The sequence below is a fragment of the Pelobates fuscus genome, chromosome 10 (genome assembly GCF_036172605.1).
Source record: "Pelobates fuscus isolate aPelFus1 chromosome 10, aPelFus1.pri, whole genome shotgun sequence".
Lineage (NCBI taxonomy): Eukaryota > Metazoa > Chordata > Amphibia > Anura > Pelobatidae > Pelobates > Pelobates fuscus.
Genome location: NC_086326.1, coordinates 140,360,789 through 140,384,922, shown reverse-complemented (window position 1 = coordinate 140,384,922; position 24,134 = coordinate 140,360,789). Strand labels below are relative to the sequence as shown.

Sequence of the window (24,134 nt, the reverse complement as noted above, 5' to 3'; positions counted from 1 at the left end):
TCTCAGTGTTATTCTGTATTATTCTCTATTATTCTTAGTATTATTCTGTATTATTCTATATTATTCTCAGTATTATTCTGTATTATTCTATATTATTCTCAGTATTATTCACAGTATTATTCTGTATTATTCTCAGTGTTATTCTATATTATTCTCAGTGTTATTCTGTATTATTCTCAGTATTATTCTCTATTATTCTGTATTATTCTGTATTATTCTATATTATTCTCAGTATTATTCTCTATTATTCTCAGTATTATTCTATATTATTCTCAGTGTTATTCTGTATTATTCTCAGTATTATTCTCTATTATTCTGTATTATTCTCTATTATTCTGTATTATTCTCAGTATTATTCTCGGTATTTTTCTCAGTATCATTCTCTATTATTCTCAGTATTTTTCTCTATTATTCTCAGTATTATTCTCTGTATTATTCTCAGTATTATTCTCTGTATTATTCTCAGTATTATTCTGTATTAATCTCAGTATTATTCTGTATTAATCTCAGTATTATTCTCAGTATTTTTCTCAGTATTATTCTGTATCATTCTCTATTTTTCTCTATTATTCTCTGTATCATTCTGTATTTTTCTCAGTATTATTCTGTATTATTCTCAGTATTTTTCTCAGTATCTTTCTCTATTATGCTGTATTATTCTCAGTATTTTTCTCTATTATTCTCAGTATTATTCTCTATTATTCTCAGTATTTTTCTCAGTATCATTCTCTATTATTCTGTATTATTCTCTGTATTTTTCTCAGTATCATTCTGTATTAATCTCAGTATTATTATCAGTATTTTTCTCAGTATTATTCTGTATCATTCTCTATTTTTCTCTATTATTCTCTGTATCATTCTGTATTTTTCTCAGTATTATTCTGTATTATTCTCAGTGTTATTCTGTATTATTCTCAGTAATATTCTCTATTATTCTCAGTATTATTCTGTGTATTATTCTCAGTATTATTCTCAGTATTATTCTGTATTAATCTCAGTATTATTATCAGTATTTTTCTCAGTATTATTCTGTATCATTCTCTATTTTTCTCTATTATTCTCTGTATCATTCTGTATTTTTCTCAGTATTATTCTGTATTATTCTCAGTATTATTCTGTATTATTCTCAGTATTATTCTCAGTATTATTCTATATTATTCACAGTATTATTCTGTATTATTCTCAGTATTATTCTCAGTGTTATTCTGTATTATTCTGTATTATTCTCTATTATTCTGTATTATTCTATATTATTCTCAGTATTATTCTCTATTATTCTATATTATTCTCAGTGTTATTCTGTATTATTCTCTATTATTCTTAGTATTATTCTGTATTATTCTATATTATTCTCAGTATTATTCTGTATTATTCTATATTATTCTCAGTGTTATTCTGTATTATTCTCAGTGTTATTCTGTATTATTCTGTATTATTCTCAGTATTATTCTGTATTATTCTCAGTATTATTCTCTATTATTCTATATTATTCTCAGTGTTATTCTGTATTATTCTCAGTGTTATTCTGTATTATTCTATATTATTCTCAGTATTATTCTGTATTATTCTATATTATTCTCAGTATTATTCTGTATTATTCTATATTATTCTCAGTATTATTCACAGTATTATTCTGTATTATTCTGTATTATTCTGTATTGATGGACGCAAGTCTCTTTTCAGCTATCTAACTATGTAACTATGTATTATTCTCAGTGTTATTCTGTATTATTCTCAGTATTATTCTCTATTATTCTGTATTATTCTCTATTATTCTCAGTATTATTCTCTATTATTCTCTGTATTATTCTGTATTATTCTCAGTATTTTTCTCAGTATTATTCTCTATTTTTCTCTATTATTCTCTGTATCATTCTGTATTATTCTCAGTATTTTTCTCTATTATTCTCAGTATTATTCTGTATTATTCTCAGTATTTTTCTCTATTATTCTCAGTATTATTCTGTATTATTCTCAGTATTATTCTGTATTATTCTCAGTATTATTCTGTATTATTCTGAGTATTATTCTCAGTATTTTTCTCTGTATTATTCTAATATCCCACCGTAATTCATAGTATGTATATGTGCTTACTGGCCCCATTCTTTATTCTCTATATAATCCAGGCTGCAGCTGGCATTCTGTGCTGCTTGTGGTCTGCACCAGGTACAGTAAGCTGAACTACAACTCCCAGCATGCTCTGAGGTCGCCACTGACAGAGAATCCAGGAGGACTGAGGTCACTGGGTTGTATGGCTCTTTTCCCAATCCTGCATATACTCCCTACAACTCACACACTAAAGATTATTAGTTTCCATAGTGGAGACACTTTGTGAGCTGTGTGTTTAAGTCTCGTGTGTTTAGAACTCGGCTGCGTGGAATGTGTGCGCAGCAGAATAGAATGCCGGGAATGCCCATGTGAACCATTGTTCCAGGCTGCACGAGCTGGTCTCTGCTGCTGGCTGCTCAGGGAGTAGTAGAGACAGTCCGGGGATTCTGGGAGAGGAGGGTGAGGTATGTATGAGATTCCATGGAACCTGAGGGCCCCTGCTAGCAGTGCATAGGGCCACTGGGGGCCACTTTAGTTTCAGAGAGCGTGTCTGAAAGGGGCCGGCCTGCTTAGAACTCATAGTAGATTTCTGGACTTAATAATAGCTGTTTTATTTCAAATTATTATTATTTTTAGTAACTCCTTAATTATCCAATCAAGTTAAGGTGAAATGGTAAATACTTACCAAGGATATATTTGTATTTTAGGATAGTTTATTACTCTAGCCCACCTGCTACATACTAGATAAGACATTAGTCTATCTATCACTAAAATACTATGGCTTTATGAGTGGGAGCTCATATCAAAGATTATGCTTACTTTGACATCACTGAATGACACCACTCTGCCACAATACTTGCATCATAACATCATGGCAGACAACTTGGGAGGAATGCCCTGACACCTATTGCATATGGGATTGTTTTGAATATAATGTGGGAAATTGGGTTCAGCTAAACATTGGTACAAATACCCTATTGTCTAATCTATTATTGCTAAATATGAATAATCTTATAATTAAGTGTTCTCAATTATTTTCCCTAACTAGGCATTACTACTGTGCAGTTCATACATGTAATCTAAACTAATCTCTTGGCAAACTTATTACCTCTTTTGGATTTCACTACCACCTGTACGCTGATGACACCCAGCTATATCTCTCCTCCCCAGACCTCTCCCCTGCCGTCCTGCAACGTGTCACTGCTTGCCTTTCTTCCATCTCTGACTGGATGTCCTCCCGCTTTCTGAAACTCAATCTCTCAAAAACTGAGCTCCTTGTCTTTCCTCCTCCTAATACTGATCCTCCTCTTTCGCTCTCCCTCCAAGTTTGTGGTACCAACATCAGTCCATCCTTGCAAGCGCGCTGTCTTGGCGTCATACTTGACTCTGGTCTCACCTTTGAGCCTCACATCCAGCATGTTGCCAAATCCTGTAGATTCCATCTTAAAAACATAGCCCGCATCCGCCCCTTTCTTGCACCAGATACTACCAAGGAGCTTGTCCATGCTCTAGTAATTTCCCGCATGGATTATTGTAACCCTCTCCTGATTGGTCTCCCCAATAGCCGTACTGCACCCTTACAGTCCGTAATGAATGCTGCTGCTAGATTGATTTTCCTCTCTAGTCGTTTCTCTCACACCTCACCCCTCTGCCAGTCCTTACATTGGCTTCCTGTATGCTATAGGAGTCAATTCAAGGTACTAACTCACACCTATAAAGCACTGAACAACTCTAGCCCCTCTTATATCTCCTCACAGATCCATAGGTATGTCCCTTCTCGGTCTCTCCGTTCTGCCCATGACCACCTCCTGTCCGTTGTCCGCACTCGTACGGCCAACTCGCGCTTGCAGGACTTCTCGCGGGCGGCTCCCTTCCTATGGAATAGCCTGCCTACCGCCATCAGACTCTCCCCTAGTCTTGCATCTTTTAAGAAGTGCCTTAAAACCCATCTCTTTAGGAAAGCTTATGGCCTCCAAGACTAACCCTTACCTCACATTCCTGTCTCTTGCCCTCTCCTAAAGGGCAGCCCACCTTATTTGATTGTAAATTCCTGTCCTAATGTGTTTTACACCCCACCTCCTATAGAATGTAAGCTCGTTTGAGCAGGGTCCTCTTCAACCTATTGTTCCTGTAAGTTTATTTGTAATTGTCCTATTTATAGTTAAATCCCCCTCTCATAATATTGTAAAGCGCTACGGAATCTGTTGGCGCTATATAAATGGCAATAATAAATAAATAAATAATAAACAATAGCCATCCCAAACCTGGTCACAGTTGTCTTTTTAGCAAGCAGACCCCCAGCCCACAATATGAAAGCAGATCAATGGGATTTGGATCTCAAGGAGGGACTGTTTTTGTGATAGAGCGACATTTAGGAAGTTTAGTCAGCACTGAAAGAAAAGCACACATTAAAGGGACACTATAGTCACCAAAAAAACTTTGGCTTAATGAAACAGTTTTGGTGTATAGAACATGCCCCTGCAGTCTCGCTGCTTAATTATCTGCCATCTAGGAGTTAAATCACATTGTTTATGAACCCTAGTCACACCTCCCTGCATGTGACTTGCACAGCCTTCCTAAACACTTCCTGTAAAGAGTCATCTAAAGTTTATCTTTTCTTTATTGCAAGTTCTGTTTAATTTAGATTTTCTTATCCCCTGCTATGTTAATAGCTTGCTAGACCCTACAAGAGCCTCCTGTATGTGATTAAAGTTCAATTTACAGAGCAAGAGATAAAATTGTTTAAGGTAAATTACATCTGATTGAAAGTGAAACCAGTTTTTTTTTTCATGCAGGCTGTGTCAGTCATAGCCAGGGGAGGTGTGGCAAGGGCTGCATAAACAGAAACAAAGTGATTTAACTCCTAAATGGCAGTGAATTGAGCAGTAAAACCTGAGTTTTATACACTAAAACTACTTAATTAAGCTAAAGTTGTTTAGGTGACTATAGTGTCCTTTTAAGCACCAAAGCAACTTTTGGTTAAAAGAACACTATAGCGTTAGGAATACAAATATGTATTCCTAACACTATAGAGCCCTAGTCACCATTCAGGTGACTAGGGCCCCGTACCGCGGCAAATAAATGGTTAACCATTTATTTGCTTACCTTAATCGAGTGCCGGGCTCCCTCGGCACTGGTGACCCCTTCTCCTCCATTGACGTCAGCTCCCGAGTGGAGCCGAATGTGCGGCCAGAGGCGCCTGCGCATTCAAACCCGCCCATAGAAAAGCATTAATTAATGATTTCTTATGGGGATATTTTTTGACACTGGACTCCGTGAGGATGTCCAGTGTCAAATAAGTGCGATTTACTCCATGTAAATCGCGGATGCGGCCTTTAATGGCTGTCAGTGAGACAGCCACTAGAGGCTTGATTAACCCTGCAATGTACACATATCAGTTTCTCTAAAGCTGCTATGTTTTCAGCTGCAGGGTTAGAACTATAGGGATCTGGCACCCAGACCACTTCATTGAGCTGAAGTGGTCTGGGTGCTTATAGTGGTCCTTTAAGGTGTGTGGTGTATAGCTCATGCCACTGCAGTCTCCCTGCTCAATTCTCTGCAATTTAGAAGTTACACCTCTTGTTTATGCAGCCCTAGCCACACATACTCTGGCCGAGACTCACATAGCCTCTCTACACACTTTCGAGAAAAAAAAAAAGTAGAGGATAGATTTTAGTTTGCACATTATGTTTAGTGTTGCTTTTCTTAATTAATATCCTGCTTTGTTAATGGCTTACTTGAGCCAGTAACAGTCTCTTGTGTGGGATTAAAGTTCAGTTAACAGAGCTGGAGATTATAACTAAAGTAAACACCCTGTGTTGTAAGATCTGATTGAAAATGAAACCTTTTTTTATGTAGGCTGTGGCTAGGCCTGCACAAGCAGAAACAAAAATTATTTAACTTTTAAATGGCAGAGAATTGAGATGTGAAACTTTAGGGCATGATCTATACATCAAAACTGCTTCACTAAGCTAAAGTTGTTTTGGTCTGTACATGCCTCTCCAGGGGTAGAAGAAGTGTTGCCACATCCAAGGACATAAACAAAACAAGAGAAAAACTCAATGTGTCCGCCTAGTTTGAATAGTTTATTGTTTGTTCTAATTAATGTGTTATTACTCTTTATCTCCACCTTTTTCGATTTCAGATGCAGTTTCATATAGTATATTGTTAAACAAGGAATCACATAAATAAATATGTAATACAGGTGGTCCTCACTTTACAACCTACCTGTTTTACAAGGGCTTGCACTTACCACCAGCTCTCTAGTGTGGGGATTCAAGGGATTCCCCACATTAGAGAGCCTGTCTATGTTCGGGGAACGTTCCCTGCATGTTGAGGGATTCCCTGTTCTGCTGCGCTTGTCTATGTTCGGGAAAATTTCCCCCAAACATAGACCTGCACGCATCCTCACTTACCGACCAATTTGTTTTGCGACCAGGTCATTAGAACGGAACTCGGTCGGTAAGTGAGGAGTATCTGTATAGGTATTGTGTGTAAAAAAATTTTTTTTTTTTCAAAAATGATTGTGTGAAATCAGAAATATTAGTTTATAATTCTAAATCATAACACTTTGATTTTATATTTCGATTTAATGAATTAAATGGGAATAATGAAAACCATATCGGTTTTAAATAGTGTGAAGTCTGCCTTGCTGATTTCTGATGTCACATATTACAGTCCATGTAGAACCTAGAACACCAACATTTGTACGAAACCAAAAAGAGCAATAAAATGGTAATTAGTTTTTTTTCCCACAGAAATCCTAATTTGGACAGCTGTTTAAGATCTATGAATTATTTATTCAAATTAAAAATGGCCTGGAAAAAGATGCAGCTTTACCAGGAGTCAGACTAGGTTTACAGAATATAGCGGGGTGTCCAGGAATGAAGGATTGAGTAAAGATCCAGAATTGAGCAAAAAAATGACTAACCAATTCAGGAGCAAAATAATCAACTTGATTTCATTAATTTATTGAATTCCCATTTTCTTTGCAGGTGATGTCTCTGGCACCTTCTGCCCAGATGCATATTAAAGTGCTCAGCTGTCTCCAAAATCTCTCTGGTGACTGAAAGTTCCTGACTTGGTAGGTTTTATGAAAACATGTCTATGTTTATTCAGCAGCCGTGTTTTCCCAGTACAGGAGGGAATGTATCGGAAAGATTTAACTTGCTGTACCTGTGTATATTTCATCTTCACTACACTAATCCTCTCACTGCGAAGTGTTACTAAAAAACCTGCTGCCCGTGTTTTCAATGTTTCCTAATCACTGGTAGCCATTTATATCTACAACACTGGACTGGATATTGACATAATACTGAATAGTAGTAATCGAATTGCAAACTTTAGGCAAAGAGTTATTATTATGAATGTATGGCAAATGTTTTTTCAGTTCACAAAAACTCAATGTTTAGTGAAGAGAAATACATGTATAACTTACAGTCCCTAACGTCTGTCCTAATAACTCAAGTTCATTTAAACCTGACAGAAATTCCCCGTTTATACTTCCCCCTCTACATACTCTTTTATTAAAGGAACATTCCAAGCACCAAAATCCTGCTGTAATGGTTATGTAGCCAGGCGTGCCATGGCCACCTCCCAGGATAAATAGTCAAACCTCTTGAGAATGGTTTGACAACGTACCTGAGGTCTGCCAATCACCCTCCAATGCCTCCTTTGCAGCCAGAAAGCACTGCACTCTACTAAATCTGGTGGTGAAGAATGATGCTCATTCACTGACCTGACACAGCATGACAGGACTTAGCTCACTGAAGCTAATCAAAGCTCCTTGCAGGAGCTTCTGGCTGCAGAAGAGGCAGTGGCAAATGACCCACAAACTCCAGGTACATTGACAACTTACACTGGGAGGGTACAGGGAAAAAGGTGTACTTCCATAATACGTATTTCACCATGTACAACCCCAAAATACTTAGAAACACATAAATATATAAACCAAAACAAAATGGGGTACACTCATGGGTCTTGTAAATGGATCCATTTAATGTGACACAGTTTTTGTTGCACAAATAAATGTCACCATTTACAACACCCAAGAGTGTATCGTTGTTAATCTTGTTTTGGAAGAGTGCCGTTATTCTTTTATCCAAACAAAACGCTTTCTCTTTTATTCATCAAATTTTCAACATGATTTTTTTTTTTTTTTTTTTTTTTTTTTAGAGGGTTCTGCACATTTTATATATAATTGTCGCTTATCAAGTAGTTTGTCAGATCGTCTTATCTGAGAAGGTGTGATACAGGGTTAGGTCAAACATTACAACTTGAAACAATAACAGGTTAATATCATAGATTAAGTTAATGATTAGCTAGGTAGTAACCACTGGGTATTTTCTTTTATAGAATGTAGAAATAGCTTATTTTATACATAAATAATCCCTGGGCATGGCATTTGCTAGTTATGAACAGTAGGTAACATACTGAATTATCATAAGTGACAGGGAAACATGTTGGCGAAGACTTAGGCTGGATCAAAGTAATAAAACCAGTGAAAACCGTGAAACTAATATGGAAAGGAAATATAATTAAAGCACAGTTTCCACTGGTTGTACATCTGCATTGCCTTAGAGAGATACTGCAGAGGCAGATATCCTGACTGTTAAGGGATGGAAGTAAAACACAGAGAAAAAAAAAAAAGGAAAAAGGCAACAACAACATAGCCTTGCATTAAAGCTTTGCATTAAGGGGCCTATATGTCTCTGCCAGCGAGTGCTTAACCAATGCCTGCTGATGGTAGGTTGTTAGCCTTGGGGGACCTGAGTCCATCGTTCTGCAGGTGAGAGCCCCTCCGGTCCCAGATGCTTGTGTGCTTCTGTTCTGCCCTAATCGACAGTCCCTCGAGTCCTGTAGCTGGATCTTGGTCTCTGGGCTTACTCTGTGCTCTTGATCTGCGTTGCCTAATGTAAACCCTGCGACGGATTGGTTTGGAGCGTCGTGCAGAGAAGCCACTGCTGGATGGTAGGATGAGTGGTCGGTGATGGCGTGCTGCTTTGCGATTTGGTGCCTGGAGTGTCTGCCGGCGGTCCTGTCTGCAGGAGGGGTGTGTTTCTTTGTGTGCGCTGGATCGGTAAGTAGACGGTGCAAACTCTTTCCCCTTCACAGCGAATAGATTATTGCGGGTGGCTTTATTTTCCATGCGCTTAAAGAATTCCTGGCAGACTCGATCAAACCGAGCCTCAAAGTGCTCTCTCCAGGTCTGGATCTCAGGGCTTGGTGTTGGCTGCAGGGGTTGCTGCTTAGCGGCCATCTTTGGCCTGATCTGAGGTCCCCACTCCGGCGGGTCAGCCATTTCGAGTAGGTATGTAAGATTCCCCAGTGGGGACCGGGGTGACCCCCACCGGTCCAAAGGGGGGGGATGCGGGGTGTCAGGAGAGCTGCTGCTTATAGCGGTCCCCATGGTGGGAGATCGTCCGCCTCCCCCTACCACTAGGCCGCTTTCTTCGCTAGACCGCATTTGTGGAGTGTGGTTTTTCTCGGTAAAAGATTATAATTCAGGTGTCCACTCTCCCCTACTCGGTTCAGACAGTAGTTATAGTTGAGCAAGACTGCTATAGTCGAGATTTTGGCCAATATTAGCCAATATTAGGTTGATTTGAGTCAGAGCTCTCTGCATGTGCGTCTGGCTAGCTCGGCTGTCGGGCCCCGCCCCCCTCAACATGATTTTTATATACTAATGACCAATTTTCCGGCCCCTCCATAGGCCTTTCTCAAGATCAGATATAAAAACCATATCTTGGTGTATTTAAAGCACAAATGACAATCTCAACTATTCATATGGACTTCTAAATGCATGATGCACCCTCTGTGTATCGGGTAGGATGCACCTTTATGATGTGAAATCCTGTGTCTCCCATCACCATAGCAACCCATGAAGTGTATATGTTATGACAACTTGGTGAAGCTAAATAATTATGAATATACATATATATATATATATATATATATATATATATATATATATATATATATATATATATATATAAAGCAGCTTGGCACCGGGTAGATAATGTCGCTAAATACTGACAAAAAAAAGTTATTTTTCACAAAAGGAATAATCTAAACTAACCCAGGGGCTGGATAACTAAATACCGATCAGACTAACACTTAATTTATAAGTGGGTCTGTGTTAAATGAAGTATATGTGAGAAAACACATCCTTACCACGTATAAAAGGATCCTTTAGCCATATACTTACACCTTGGGTCAGAGAATGTTTGAGTTAGATAGATCTCATGATATCATTGCACTATGCAGGGAGTGAAGCAGAGAAGACCATATAGACTATATAGAGGTTCTCAAGCACTGTCTGATCCAAGGTGTATGCATATGGCTGAAGGATCCTGTCATATACAAAAGGTAGGGATAAGTTTTTCTTTTTTTTTTTTTTAACATACACAAAATCTATTTCCTTTTCAAAACTTGATGAAATGATTATTATGTTAAAAAACGGTGTTGACATGAGTTGCCCTCTAAGGGTTCCAGGGTTCTTCCTGGCAATCTGTTTGCTCTATTGTATAAATCCTACATCCTGTCAGGGCGGGTAGTCAGTTGTCATGTATGGTACGACGTAACAAGTACAATACGGTTTAGCCTCTGGATTTGTACTAGGCATGTTTTCATAGAAGCCAAAATTATTCAAAGATTTAACCCCTTAAGACCGCAGGATGTTCTATGCCGTCCTTATTTTGGTGGCTCTAAACGCCCCAGGACGGCATAGAACGTCCTGCGATCTTATGTACTTACCCGGTCGCCGGCGATCCCACGCCGGCGATCGCGGTATGGGGGACTTACCTGGGAGCCCAGGGAGTCCCCCTCTGTCCTCTTCGACCCCCCAAGGCCATGTGATTGCGAGGACCTCGCGATCACATGGACGGCATAGCCGTCCATAGCAATGCCAGCAGGGGGAGTGCCTGTAATGACAGGTACTCCCCCTGCTGCCTGAAAATAAAATACAATAAGTTAAATCAGTGTAAAAATAAATAATATATACTTAGATCATATATATATTTATTATATATATGATCTAAGTGTATTTATACACATATACACATAAATATACATACACTGTCTACGTGTATTTTAATATTAATATATACATAATTTTATATATATATATATATATATATATTAATAGCAAAATACACGTACAATGATATTGATTAAATATATATATAATTTTCTTTATATATAATAAAAAATAAATATATAAATATGTTAAAAAATAAAATTAAAAAAATAATAAAAAATAAATAGATAAAAAATAAATAAACATGCGTCATTTCGTTCTAACTGTATTTTAAAATTAATATATATATAGATATCAAAATACATGTAGAACGATATAATATATATATTTATATACATAAGTATATAGTATATATCACTATATATGTATATGTATATGTATATGTATATGTATATGTATGTGTATATATATATATATATATATATATATATATATATATATATATATATATATATATATATATATATATATATTAATTCTACGTGTATATATTTATGTAATAATTTTACATAATTAGGTCCTTTTATTAATTACAATTTGCAGGACCTGCCTGACAACCCAGGCCGAAATTCAGGGAATTAAATTTTCTAGCACTATATTTAACCCTTTAACTTTCCAAGACACCATAAAACCTGTACATGGGGGGTACTGTTTTACTCGGAAGACTTCGCTGAACACAAATATTAGTGTAAAATAGTAAACCGTAAAATATATTACAACGACGATATCGTCAGTGACAGTGACATTTTTTGCATTTTTCACACACAAATGGCACTTACACTGACGATATAAATTTTTTTTTTTAAATTCTTTATTTTATTTGTGGATATGCACATGCAAAAAGAGGTACAGTAATCTTGTTATCCACTTTTTTTTTTAAAATGGTAACAAAAACATGCATATTTAACTTTCATAAATAACTTTTCAGTAGTACATTAGCGTATATGCGGTTAGTTTGCATGAGTTGGGTTTTGCTAGTGTGTTGTGGTATGTGAGCTAATCCTTCAGGGGCTTAACATGTTGCTCGGGGGGTCGTCCCATGGTAAAGCTGGGTGCTCCCTCGGCATGGGTGGTTGTTAGTGCGTGCGCAGGTTTCTACTGAGACTCTGGGTTAGTATGCAGGAGGTGGGTGCCGGGTGAAAAATGGCTTGGGGTTGTGTGAGTGCTTAAGGTGGCTAGCGCTCGTGTGCGGGGCGCACTGGCCTCGCTGCTGATCTGCGTGTCGCCTCTGGTTAGGTCCCCCTGTGTTTCATCTGGGTATCATTCCTACTGTCGTGTGGGTGGAAGCAGACATGAGGTGGGCATGGAGGGGGTGTGAGTTGGTTGGGAGATGGCATATATGTTGGCTTGTTAGTGTGTGCTGTTGCCCAGCTTGCGGTCTGGCCATGGATGGCACGCTTTCTGCGCAGGTAATGCACGGGCTAAGTTCTGTGGGTGAAATAATTTATGCCTACAGACATTTTAAACGGTAACTGACATTTTAAACGTTAACTAGATTAGTGCAGAGTAGTCCAGACCGGGGTTTGGACCCGACCACGGTCGGGGAAGGCGTGTAACTTGGGTGAGTGTCCCGTGCCTCTGCGAGGCCAGCGGTAGTCTCTTGCGTTTAGTCCCCTGGGTCAGTTGAAGATGGGTGGGAACCTCTTCTTGGCTCAAACGGGGTGATGTTGTTCACATCCCATTGTTGTCTCCTGGGGCTGCTCGTCCTACTTTCCATCTGCGTTGCGATGCCCCGCTGGGTCAGGAGCAGTTGGCCCTCCGTTGGTGAGTGTACCTTGTGCATTGTTCCCTCCACAGTGACCTGAAGGGAGCGCGGTGTGCCCCAGCGATATGGGATCCTCTTCTGTCTCAGCACACTGGTAACAGGGCGCATTGTTTGTCGCCAGAGCATGGTGGGCTTTGATAGGTCATTGTAAAATGACAGTGTGTGTTGCTCGAAGGATAGGGAGGGTGAGTCCCTGACCGCTGTCATGATTGCCGCTTTGTCCAAGTATGTGACAAGCTGTATTATGACATCGCTTTGTGGTTGCTGGGGCAGTCTGCCCTGTCTGCGGACTCTGTAAATATTGTCCACCAGGATGCTTTTAGCCTGCTTGTGGAGAAGTAGTTGCTGAAGCAGACGTCTTATATATTGTGGCAGTTCTGTTTTCTCTACCGTGGTAGGTATGCCTTTAATCTTGATGTTTTTGCTGCGGCTGCGGTCTTCGGTTTCGGTCATTCTCAGGGACATGGTGGCTTGTAAGTCTGCTAGCCGTTTCTGCTCTGCAGCAAGTGTGCTTTGCTCGGCTTTGAGATGGTTGGATTTCTCCTCTGCAGCCTTTATTCGCCCTGTGATTGAGAGCATATCTTCTCTCAGGATCGTTAGGTCCGCCTGGAACATCTTGCGGATATCTCGGAGTAAAGATTTAATATCACCTTTTGTGGCTGGGATGTTATTCTCCTCATCCGAGGACTCCTCGTGCAGGCCCCCAGTTTGAGGAATCTCATCCAATGCGTCCAGAGAGATTTCTTCCTCGGACGACGAGACATCAGCTTGTGGGTCCGCCATTTTGGGCGCCATGCGCGGGAGGCCTCCCTGCATGTAGTCTCCGATATTCCGGGATCCCGTGGCCAGGGCTGCTTTAATCTTCTTTGCCCGTTTTCCCATTGCAGTTTGGGGGTGCTGGTCTGTGTATCGGCGGTTTATCGGCCGGTTTGCTGCCGTTTTTGGGCTTATCAGTACGGAGCTATCTCTCTGCACGTCCGTTCCGTGTGCTGGCTTGGCTCCCCCACTGACGATATAATTGTTGTGATACGTTTTACTGTTTTGAAACACTAATATTTGTGTTCAGCGAAGTCTCCTGAGTATAACAGTATCCCTCATTTACAGGTTTTATGGTGTTTTCAAAAGTTACAGAGTCAAATATAAGGTTTGCGTTTCAGTTTTTTCACATTAAAATTCGCCAGGTTGCCTTTGAGACCGTATGGTAGCCCAGGAATGAAAATGATCCCCATGATGGCATACCATTTTCAACAGTAGACAACCCAGGGTATTGCAAATAGGTTATGTTCAGTTTTTTTTAGTAGCCACTTAGTCACAAACACTGGCCAAAATTTGCGTTCAAATTAGTTTTTTGCATTTTTAAATATTAACACTAACTTTGGCCAGTGTTTGTGACCAAGTGGCTACTAAAAAAGACTGGACATACTCCATTTGCAATACCTTGGGTTGTCTACTTTTGCAAATGGTATGCCATCATGGGGGTAATTCTTATTCCTGGGCTACCATATGGTCTCAAAGGCAACATAACCAATCTGGCGAATTTCAATGTGAAAAAAATGAAATATGTAACACGCTATATTTGACCCTGTAACTTCCCAAAACACCATAAAACCTGTACATAGGGGGTACTGTTTTACACGTGAGACATCACTGAATACAAATGTGTATTGTATTGCAGTAAAAGCAAACAGTATTATGACATTCACAGTTAAAATGTCACGTAGAACTAAAACAATTAAAACAATTCTTATTTTCTCCCATTTTTTAATATTTTTTTTCATATTAAATTATGTTCCATGCCTAAATATTTGATATTAAATAAAAGCCCTGTTTCCCCTGAATAAAATGATATATAATAAGGGGGGGGTGCATTTAATATGAAAGAGGTGAATTACGGTTGGACAGACATATAGCGCAAATGCCAGGTTTTGTTTACGTTTTTTTTGGATCACAACTTGTACATTTGGCTGCGGTCTTAAGGGGTTAAAGAAAATACTTTGTTGATAAAAGAAAATAAATATATAAAATTAAATTGAAATTATGTACTAAAATTTGGGCTAAACATAAAACTCCTGGCATCTAAAATTACATGATTCGCTGCTCCATTTTCTTTTAAAGGTATATTAAAGAGTTGGCAAATTACTTGGTAACCTAGTTCAGAAAAGGCGAAAGCCAGGGTACACATTGCTAATGAAGCGGAGAAACAGAGACATTTATTTTCTCCTATTCTCTATTTGCTTTCTCGGTACTGACTGGCAGGAGCAAGGGTTAGAGCCTGTAACAATGATTGACAGGGATCTATGTTGGAGGAACTCCGTTATAGGAGGAAGTAGTGCGGATTTCCACTTTTAATCAAATTTTTCATAGTTCTTAAATATAGGGATAAGTAATCAAACTATAAAAATCCTAACATATCTAAATAATTGCAAGTTTAAATTTTCAGAGTTTTTTTTTTATTTATTTTTCTCTCATCTGCATACACAGTCTTATTGAAAGTCCAAATCACGGACTAAAATCTTGATGATTTTTGTTGTCAATATGTAAGGTGCTCCTGTGATGAAAGTAAATCTATTTTTAAATCCATGGAGGGTTCTCCTATCAGTTAAATATTGTCGTGGCTGGAGATTGGATACTAAGGCCCTCATCACAAACGGGATCCCGAGTGCAGAGTAACAACTATAACATAGTGAAATTGATAACATAACAAATTCACTTGTTCTCAATAACGGAAATGTAGATCTTTAACTTAAAGAAACACACCATTCAATATCTATATGGAATATAATAGATTGATTACACAACTGTCATCTATTGGCAACATCAATGCTCTTGGCTGGCTGTAACATTTCACCTGTGATATGATTAAAAAGAATATTTATGTGTGTTTACACGCGCAACAAAAAAAAACCCCTGTCTGTCTTGTGTGTGTGTGTGTGTGTGTATATATATATGTATGTATGTGTTTTTTTTTTTTATATATATATATTTTAATTATTATTAGGCCCCATGTATCAATTAAATAAAGCGTTTTTCACACCTTTATTACCCCAGCAAGCTGGTATCTCTTGTGTCACTCCGCCTCCACCGACTGAGATAATTAATCCAGAGGATCTCAGCCAATACAAAGCTTTCCCGTGGAGAAGCTTTGGGCGGGTAATGAGCTTGCATGACTAATGCTGTGCTGCACCCAATCAACATCTCCTTATAAAGATGCATTAAGTCAATGCATCTCTGTGCAGAGCCTGGAAATAATAAAAGTTGGTTCTGCAATCTTAGCAGGTATGAACCAAGCTAGTACCATTAGTGGCTCTCCATGTGACAGCCACTGGAGAGAGCATTAGGCAGCAGTGCAAACACTGCCTTTTCTTAGGCAGTTTTTACACTGTTCAGTTTGCATTTAAGCTGCAGTGGGTCTGCTGTCTAAAGGTTCCTTTAAAATTGTAGTGTCGCCCTATCAAACTCAACATCATGAGATTAAAGAGTATGAGCAAAGTTGATAGTAGCATTACCAGCAGTAAAATGGTCTGTAAATTAAACATCGTGGATCTTTGAAAACTGTTGGACTATGAATGCTAAACATCAGAAAACGCTATTTTAATATACCTCATAATGGTTTAACTGGAGAATCATCATAATTGATTATTGTAGCCTTTATTGCAGACAAGATTTATTGACTGTCTATATTGTATATTATTTTATACTATTACGATGAAATTGTAAATCAAACATTTCTTTTGTTTTCCTTTTAAGACATTTTCAAATTTTTGGATTTTTTTTTCCCCCCAATAGATCAGCTTACAACTAAATGCATCCATAAAGGAGGACAGTATATTCTGTAATGGAAGATATCAGTACCACCCACAATAAGCAAGTAGATAACAGAAATGTGATACATGTCCAATCAAGTCCATCTGAAGAAAAATGTATCTTGAAACAACATGTTTTGCCTAGTCAAAGAGATGTTGCATGTGCTGAAATCATAACATTCCCAGCTGCCTATGGCATTCAAAGATCTTCTGTTATGTTGTTTTCGCACGTTGTTCCTGAACAAAACCCTAATATAGTTCAAATGGGACTACCTTCTTCAGAAAGTGTATATAACTGCTTGGAATGTCCTGAAGTATTTAATTGTCAGTCAGATCTCATTAGCCATCAAAGCGTTCACCAACTTGAATGTAGCTTGATTTGTACTGAATGCGGTAGATGTTTCTCCTTTAAACCCCAGCTTCTTAGCCATCAAGACATTAATTCAACTGTAGAACAATCTCAGCACTCGAAATGCAGCAAATGCTCTATCAAGAAGTCATATCTTAACTCGCATAAGGTGATTCACAAAGTAGAAAACCTCAATTCGTGCTCCGAGTGTGGAAAAAGTTTCCCCAGAAAGTCACATCTCCTTGTACACGAAAGAACTCACACAGGAGAGAAGCCATTTGCATGTTCTGAATGTGGGAAGCGCTTCAACCATAAACCACATCTAGTGCGGCACGAAAGAATTCACACAGGAGAGAAACCATTTGTGTGTACTGAATGTGGGAAAGGGTTTAGCTATAAATTAGGCCTTGTTACACATGAGAGAACCCACACAGGTGAGAAACCATTCATATGCACTGAATGTGGCAAATGTTTTAGATATAAGTCTGATTTTATTATTCATGAGAGGAATCACACAGGTGTGAGACCATTTTCGTGTTCTGAATGTGATAAATGTTTTGCTAATAAGCATTATCTCTATTTGCATCAGAGAGTTCACTCAGGAGAGAAACCATTTGTATGCTCTGAATGTGGGAAATGTTTTAGCCATATGGCAGCTCTCATTAAGCACAAGAGAACCCACACTGGAGCTAAACCGTTTGCATGCTCGGAATGTGGGAGAGGTTTTGCCCAAAAATCAGGTCTCTCATTACATGAGAAAATTCATACAGGAGAGAAACCATTTGTATGTTGTGAATGTGGACAAAGTTTCAGTCATAAAGCAGCTCTTATGAAGCACCAGAGAGTTCACACAGGTGAGAAACCTCACACATGTCTAGAATGTGGGAAGGGCTTCTCAAGAAAGTCACATCTTGTTTTACATGAACGAACTCACTCAGGTGTAAAGCCCTTTGCATGTCCTGAATGTGGCAAATGTTTTAGCCATAAGTCACATCTCAACAGACACAAGAGAATTCACACAGGAGAGAAACCATTTATTTGCCAGGAATGTGGAAACTGCTTTAGCTATAAGTCATGCCTCCTTAACCATGCGAGAATCCACAGGATAGAAACTTCTGGTAATTAATAATATGACACAGATTTGATAAATCAGTATTGCTCCACACGGTGGAGTCTATAAAAATGTAGAGATATTTATATATTTCTGTTTACTCTTGCTCTGTCTATGGCAGCTTATTTTTTCCAATTCATTATAAAAAGTTTGGTGCATTTTTGATTGTTTAGATAATTATGTCCTGAGACAAGGTAATTTAGATCCTTTTAGATTTCTTTATCTGACTAGCAGCACACCATGCTCTGATTCATATTGGGTATTTAGTGATAAGTGGTGCTTCTTGGGCTGTCCAATTATAGAATTATTTATTTTACTGTGGTAACTTTTTATCCTCCTGTTAACGGTAGTTACATTTTCTAATTACAAGCGATCTTATCAGCACTGTTGAAGAAAGCCTTTAGTCACTGGATATATATTCTGTTTGTTTAGCTGCTGTTAAATTGTACCCATTCCATCAATTTTTTTAGACTTCACCATGAGGAGCAATACTGATTTATCAAATCTGTGTCATGTTATTTGCCAGATGATTCTTTATAACTGTATTGGGATTTTCCTTCTTTTTACTTAAGTATCAGGGTTCAAGTCCAGGGTAGGGCTGTGTAACGGCTACCCAGGGTGGAGAGGGGTATTTGCCGTTGGAGACATCCTTCCTCCGGGAAGAGTGCTGGGCTGTAGTGGAGAGGCGAAGTCCCATCTGCTGGATCCTTGGAGCAGTAGAGAGGCAGAGCTCTGAAAAGAGCTAGTGATTTAGCTGAGCAGGTTCCCTTTCAATAACGAGACAAAGCTAAGTTTTGAAGGATGAAGAAGAACTAACTCCACTGAGCGTTTATTGCTGCTTTTATGCAGGATTTTACAGTATTGTCACCACCCACTGGTCCCGGTGGGGCACCAACAATGCAAGTATAGCAGCCAGTCAAACACCATGGTACAATAGAAACACAGCCAGCAATTACAGAACATTCCTCCCCTCTGCTTAGGAGATAATTGAGTTACTTACTGTATCTACTCAATTATCTCCAAGCTGAAAAGTACATTTTTATAACTCCTTGGTTTTGCATCGTACACGCATAAAACTTATATTTTTATAACCAGTATAACTTTGGACAAACATATCTAAAATTCGTGTAAATCCGTTCAGGGGCTCCTGAGATAGTAAAAAGTCTCTTTGGCCCGACCGCACGCCTGTTTGCATTGCCCAAAACAGTTCCACAGATTCAGGCTGTGCGGCCGGTATATTTCTGCACTGAAAAATAACTAAGTCCCATTCGAATGCGGCGTTCAAATAGTCGAACGCACTTAGACTTCTGTCGAAGTGGAAACGAAGGTAAGGTTCAGCGGTGTTCGTGCCGTCGTGTAGCCGATTTCAGTTCCAGAGATTTGATGGCACACACCGCTGACCGCGTTCAACAGAATTAAAATGGCCACCGCCACGTATTCGTTTGTCGAATGACGGCCACTTCGACTACTTCAGCACTTCGGCTGTTTTCGAAGTGCCATATAAAAAGTACCAATCCTTTCCCAAAGCATCTAAAGGGCCAGAAACCGTCCATGAGCCCAAATTAATGTTTTAAAAGGGCCATAGTCCTGAGGCAAGAGGGGCAAGCAGGCTTTTCCATAACCCTGGAGAACAGAGCAGTTTGGCACATAGAAAGCCAGTGGCAATTGGTCACACTGGGTTTTTTTTGTTACAGGCTGGTTCCACCCATCCTGACCAAACCTTGAGTTGTTTTTTCAACTTGGGTTATTTATTTTTTTTCATTAATTTTGTTTTTTCATTTTTATTAATCAACATAAAAACTGTTTTAATTTTAAAGGAACACAGTCAGGTCCTCCGGCATTCTCTTGCTGTACACTACCCTTTAAATGTTAACTGTCATCATATTTTTCCATTCTTGTTTTTAAAAGTTTACTCTATTTAATGAAACAACGTTTTCACTTTCTTAAATTATGCATATTGATTTTTGTTGCAAACATTTCAAATTCTATTTATCTGACTGAGCATCCATGTTTATTCAGATTCTACTGATGTCTGACCAACTGCTGCTAAGTTTAACTTTCTTGCTGTTGCAATTGCTCTGTGTGTACCTTCATGCAACAGGCATGCTAGCTTGAGCAGCATTTAGTCAGATAACAGTAGTCCGACAGTAAAGTCTGACTTAACACCACTGCTCATTCTGATAATAAAAATTTTATTTTCTTAACAAAATCAATGTAGATCATTAACCCCTTAAGGTGACATGTCATGATTCCCTTTTATTCCAGAAGTTTGGTCCTTAAGGGGTTAAAAGAAAAAATTACATTTCATTAAATGTAATTAACTTTTTAAGAATTGAGAAGTGACATTCGATGTCAATGCCCTTCCCGGACTGAAGAGCATATTGTTCTGCTGGCTGAAGACTGTTGTTGTCATGGAATGCTAGGAAAAAAATTTAGGTTTCCTTTAATGGCAGTGCTTAGGTAGTGATGGCTAAGGGACACGAGTATTTCTTAAATCACCTTTTGTTAGATACTGAAAAAAATCACATAGTGGAGATAAAATGATTTGAAATATATCTTGTTGTACATCACATAATATTGAAGTAATTTGCCTGTTAAATTTGGACAGTATTACAATTGTATTTCTATTACAGTGAAAACAAATATGCACAAGACTAAACTACAAAGAAATGACCAATGGACATAAAATCCAGAGGACAAAGTAAAGTCCCTATATGAATATAATGTAATTAAAACTAAATTTATTCATGTAGGTTTAAAAAGGAACAGAAATTGAACCAAAAAGACAAAAAAAACCCCCCACTATAAATAAGGAAACTTACAAACCCCAAATAAAGGGGAGCTCATAAGCTCTAAGTAAGAAATGGGGTAGAAGGGGTTAAGGAGCAATGGAGGCTGCTTGTGAAAGGAAGGGTAAGATAGAGACAATTATGAATCCTAATCGTATATAGGTTACAAGGTAGTTGTGAGTAAAAAATATACTACTAGAGAGTTTGAACAATATAATACCTCTAGGATAGTACATCAAGGTAATATATAAAATGTAGCAATGAAATCATATAACCTAAGGATAGCAGAGGGGTATTGCCTCTGAAATACATTATATAGCTAAGTCTTCATTGAACTTGCTAAACAATGAATCGACTTCAAGGTCGCTGTCTGAAAAAATAATGTAATGAAGGCAAAAGGCTAGGTTGATTGTAAAACAGAGACAAGTATAAAGTAAATCAGTCTGTTATCAGGTAGTTGTGTTGAGTAGAAAAAATATACTCACAGAGAGGTTGAACCCAATAGCTTATTTGCTAAGCAGTATAATACCTATGAAATGATGCCTCAAGGGAATATATACAATGTTGCAAAAAATTATATAACCAAAAAATTGCAAATGGACACTGTCTCTAAAGAGAGTTTGTAGTTGAGCCTTCATTAAACTTGCTAAATGTTTAGTCGACGTCAAGATCGCTGTCTGAAAAAATAATGCAAAGAGGGCTAAACGTAAAAGGAAGCAAAAAAATGCTTTAAACAAAAGGCAAACCTTCCATGCTAACTAAAGAATTGCCCTAATAATAAACCCCATTTAGGAGAGTTACCCCTCTAGACATTTCTACCAAAACTTTCACCAGCTAACCATAGTGGTAACAAAAATCGTGCTGTGAGCTGAAAATAAAAATAGAGTAAGCCTGACGCGCATTTCGGCGCTGCTACTACCCCATTTCTTACTTAGAACTTATGAGCTCCCCTTTATTCTGTGTTTGTAAGTTTCCTTTTTTAATGTGTGTTTTTTTTGTCTTTTTGGTTCAATTACTGTTCCTTTTTAAACCTATATAAATAAATTAAGTTTTAATTACCGTATATACTCGAGTATAAGCAGAGTTTTTCAGCACATTTTTTTGTGCTGAAAAACCCCAACTCGGCTTATACTCGAGTTACTGTCTGTATTATGGCAATTTACATTGCCATAATACAGACAGGGGCTGTGGGGGCTGCAGAGCGTTTACTTACCTCTCCTGCAGCTCCTGTCAGCTCCCTTCTCCGCGCCGGTCCGGTCAGCACCTCTGTCAGCTCCCAGTGTAAGTCTCGCGAGAGCCGCGGGGTCAGAGTGCGGCTCTCGCGAGACTTACAGTGTGAGCTGACAGAGGTGCTGACCGGACCGGCGCGGAGGAGGAGGGAGCTGACAGGAGCTGCAGGAGAGGTAAGTAAGAGCTCCCTGCTGCCCCCTCATCCACAGTGCCCATCCACTGGACCACCAGGGAGTGAGAGCCCCCCCTCCCTGCTATGTATCAAGCAGGGAGGGGGGACGAATTTTTTAAAATAATAATAAAAAAAAATAATAATAATAATTAAATAATAATTAAATAAAATAAAAAAGAATAATAAAAAAATATTAAAATAATTAAAAGAAAATAATAATAAAATTGCCCACCCCCCACCAAGGCTCTGCAACACATACACACGCTGCACTCATACACACGCTGCACTCATACACACGCTGCCCTCATACACACGCTGCACTCATACACACGCTGCACTCATACACACGCTGCACTCATACACACGCTGCACTCATACACACGCTGCACTCATACACACGCTGCACTCATACACACGCTGCACTCATACACACACGCTGCACTCATACACACACGCTGCACTCATACACACACACTGCATTCATACACACACTGCATTCATTATATACACACACTGTAAATAAATATTCAATTAATATAATTTTTTTAGGATCTAATTTTATTTAGAAATTTACCAGTAGCTGCTGCATTTCCCACCCTAGTCTTATACTCGAGTCAATAAGTTTTCCCATTTTTTGGGGGTAAAATTAGGGGCCTCAGCTTATATTCGTGTCGGCTTATACTCGAGTATATACGGTACTTTTTATTCATATAGGGACTTTACTTTGTCCACTGGATTTTATGTCCATTGGTCATTTCTTTGTGTTTTATGTATTTCTAGGGTTACCCCCTATTAAGTTCCCTTTACACACTCTAGACCCCTTTAGGGTGTCGTCCCTCTTTTTTTCTTTGTGTTTTTAGTACATGACAAAACTACACACATGTTAACATTGTAATGTGTTTAAGCAATTCACAAAATTCACATACATGAAAATCATGTACATCATATCTTTAAGTTCTGTTTTGTAGTGTCTATGAAAATGTAGTTTCTATGAATATTTTTTGTAAACTGAAATAAGTCTTATATGAGATGTAAAAATTTAAAAATTATATACATTTACTTTGGAAAGAAATATTTAGGGGCATGATCATGAGAAATTATGAGTATGAAATTAAGGCCAGATTAAATCATACATCAGTACGTGCATTTATACGCTTTTCTTTTGTTGCATGCATAAATTAAGAAGACATTTTAGAAAGTGCGGGATTTAGGAATGAAAGAAATAAAGAAGATTTCACAGATAGTAACCTTTTACCAAGTTGATTTCGTAGTGACTCTCTTCATATCACTTTGAAAAGAGTCAATAAGGAGCATATACTTTATGAAAGCACTTTACTGAGTTTTATATGTCTGTGCTTGCACCAAACTGACTGGCAGCAGAGTCAGTATGTGCAATATCCTGACATAAGTCTTGCCTAAATTGGCTATACTAAAAAAAATATTAATTAGATTTTGGGTTTCTATTACGTTGCTATGGTAGGTATGTTGAAGTGGATCATCCGTTTGCTTGTACTGTTGGACCATAGGTCGAAACATAGTCTAAGTTGATGTCTGGCTTACACATGTAGTATGCTTGTCTAAGCCAGACATCAACCATCCAAATGTTTGACATTTTCTAGTTTCTGGGCTCTGATACATAATGCTTTATTAAAATATAATTTGGGATCTTATGTACACACCAGATGGACGACTATCTAAACTGTGACACAAATCCTTGCTACCTCAACAGTAAATACATCATTGACCCACAAGCCCAGCCTCTACGTATTATTATTCACTTGCAATGATAGGTTGGCAAACAAAGTAATAAATTCAGTTGGTTACTAAGA

The 24,134-nt window shown here is 38.2% G+C and overlaps 1 protein-coding gene across 1 annotated transcript; it reads left to right on the top strand.

The window, feature by feature from the left end:
- Window positions 1-2,412: 2,412 nt before the first annotated feature.
- On the top strand, window positions 2,413-18,252 carry LOC134574577 (oocyte zinc finger protein XlCOF20-like). The gene is made up of 3 exons (XM_063433704.1): window positions 2,413-2,513; window positions 7,044-7,132; window positions 16,638-18,252. Exon 3 carries the CDS (start codon window positions 16,687-16,689, stop codon window positions 18,127-18,129), a length of 1,443 nt encoding a protein of 480 aa, XP_063289774.1. The 5' UTR covers window positions 2,413-2,513; window positions 7,044-7,132; window positions 16,638-16,686; the 3' UTR covers window positions 18,130-18,252.
- Window positions 18,253-24,134: the final 5,882 nt, after the last annotated feature.

Coding starts and splice junctions, on each gene's coding strand:
- LOC134574577 (XM_063433704.1), top strand. CDS start 16,687: ATGGAAGATATCAGTACCACCCACAATAAGCAAGTAGATAACAGAAAT.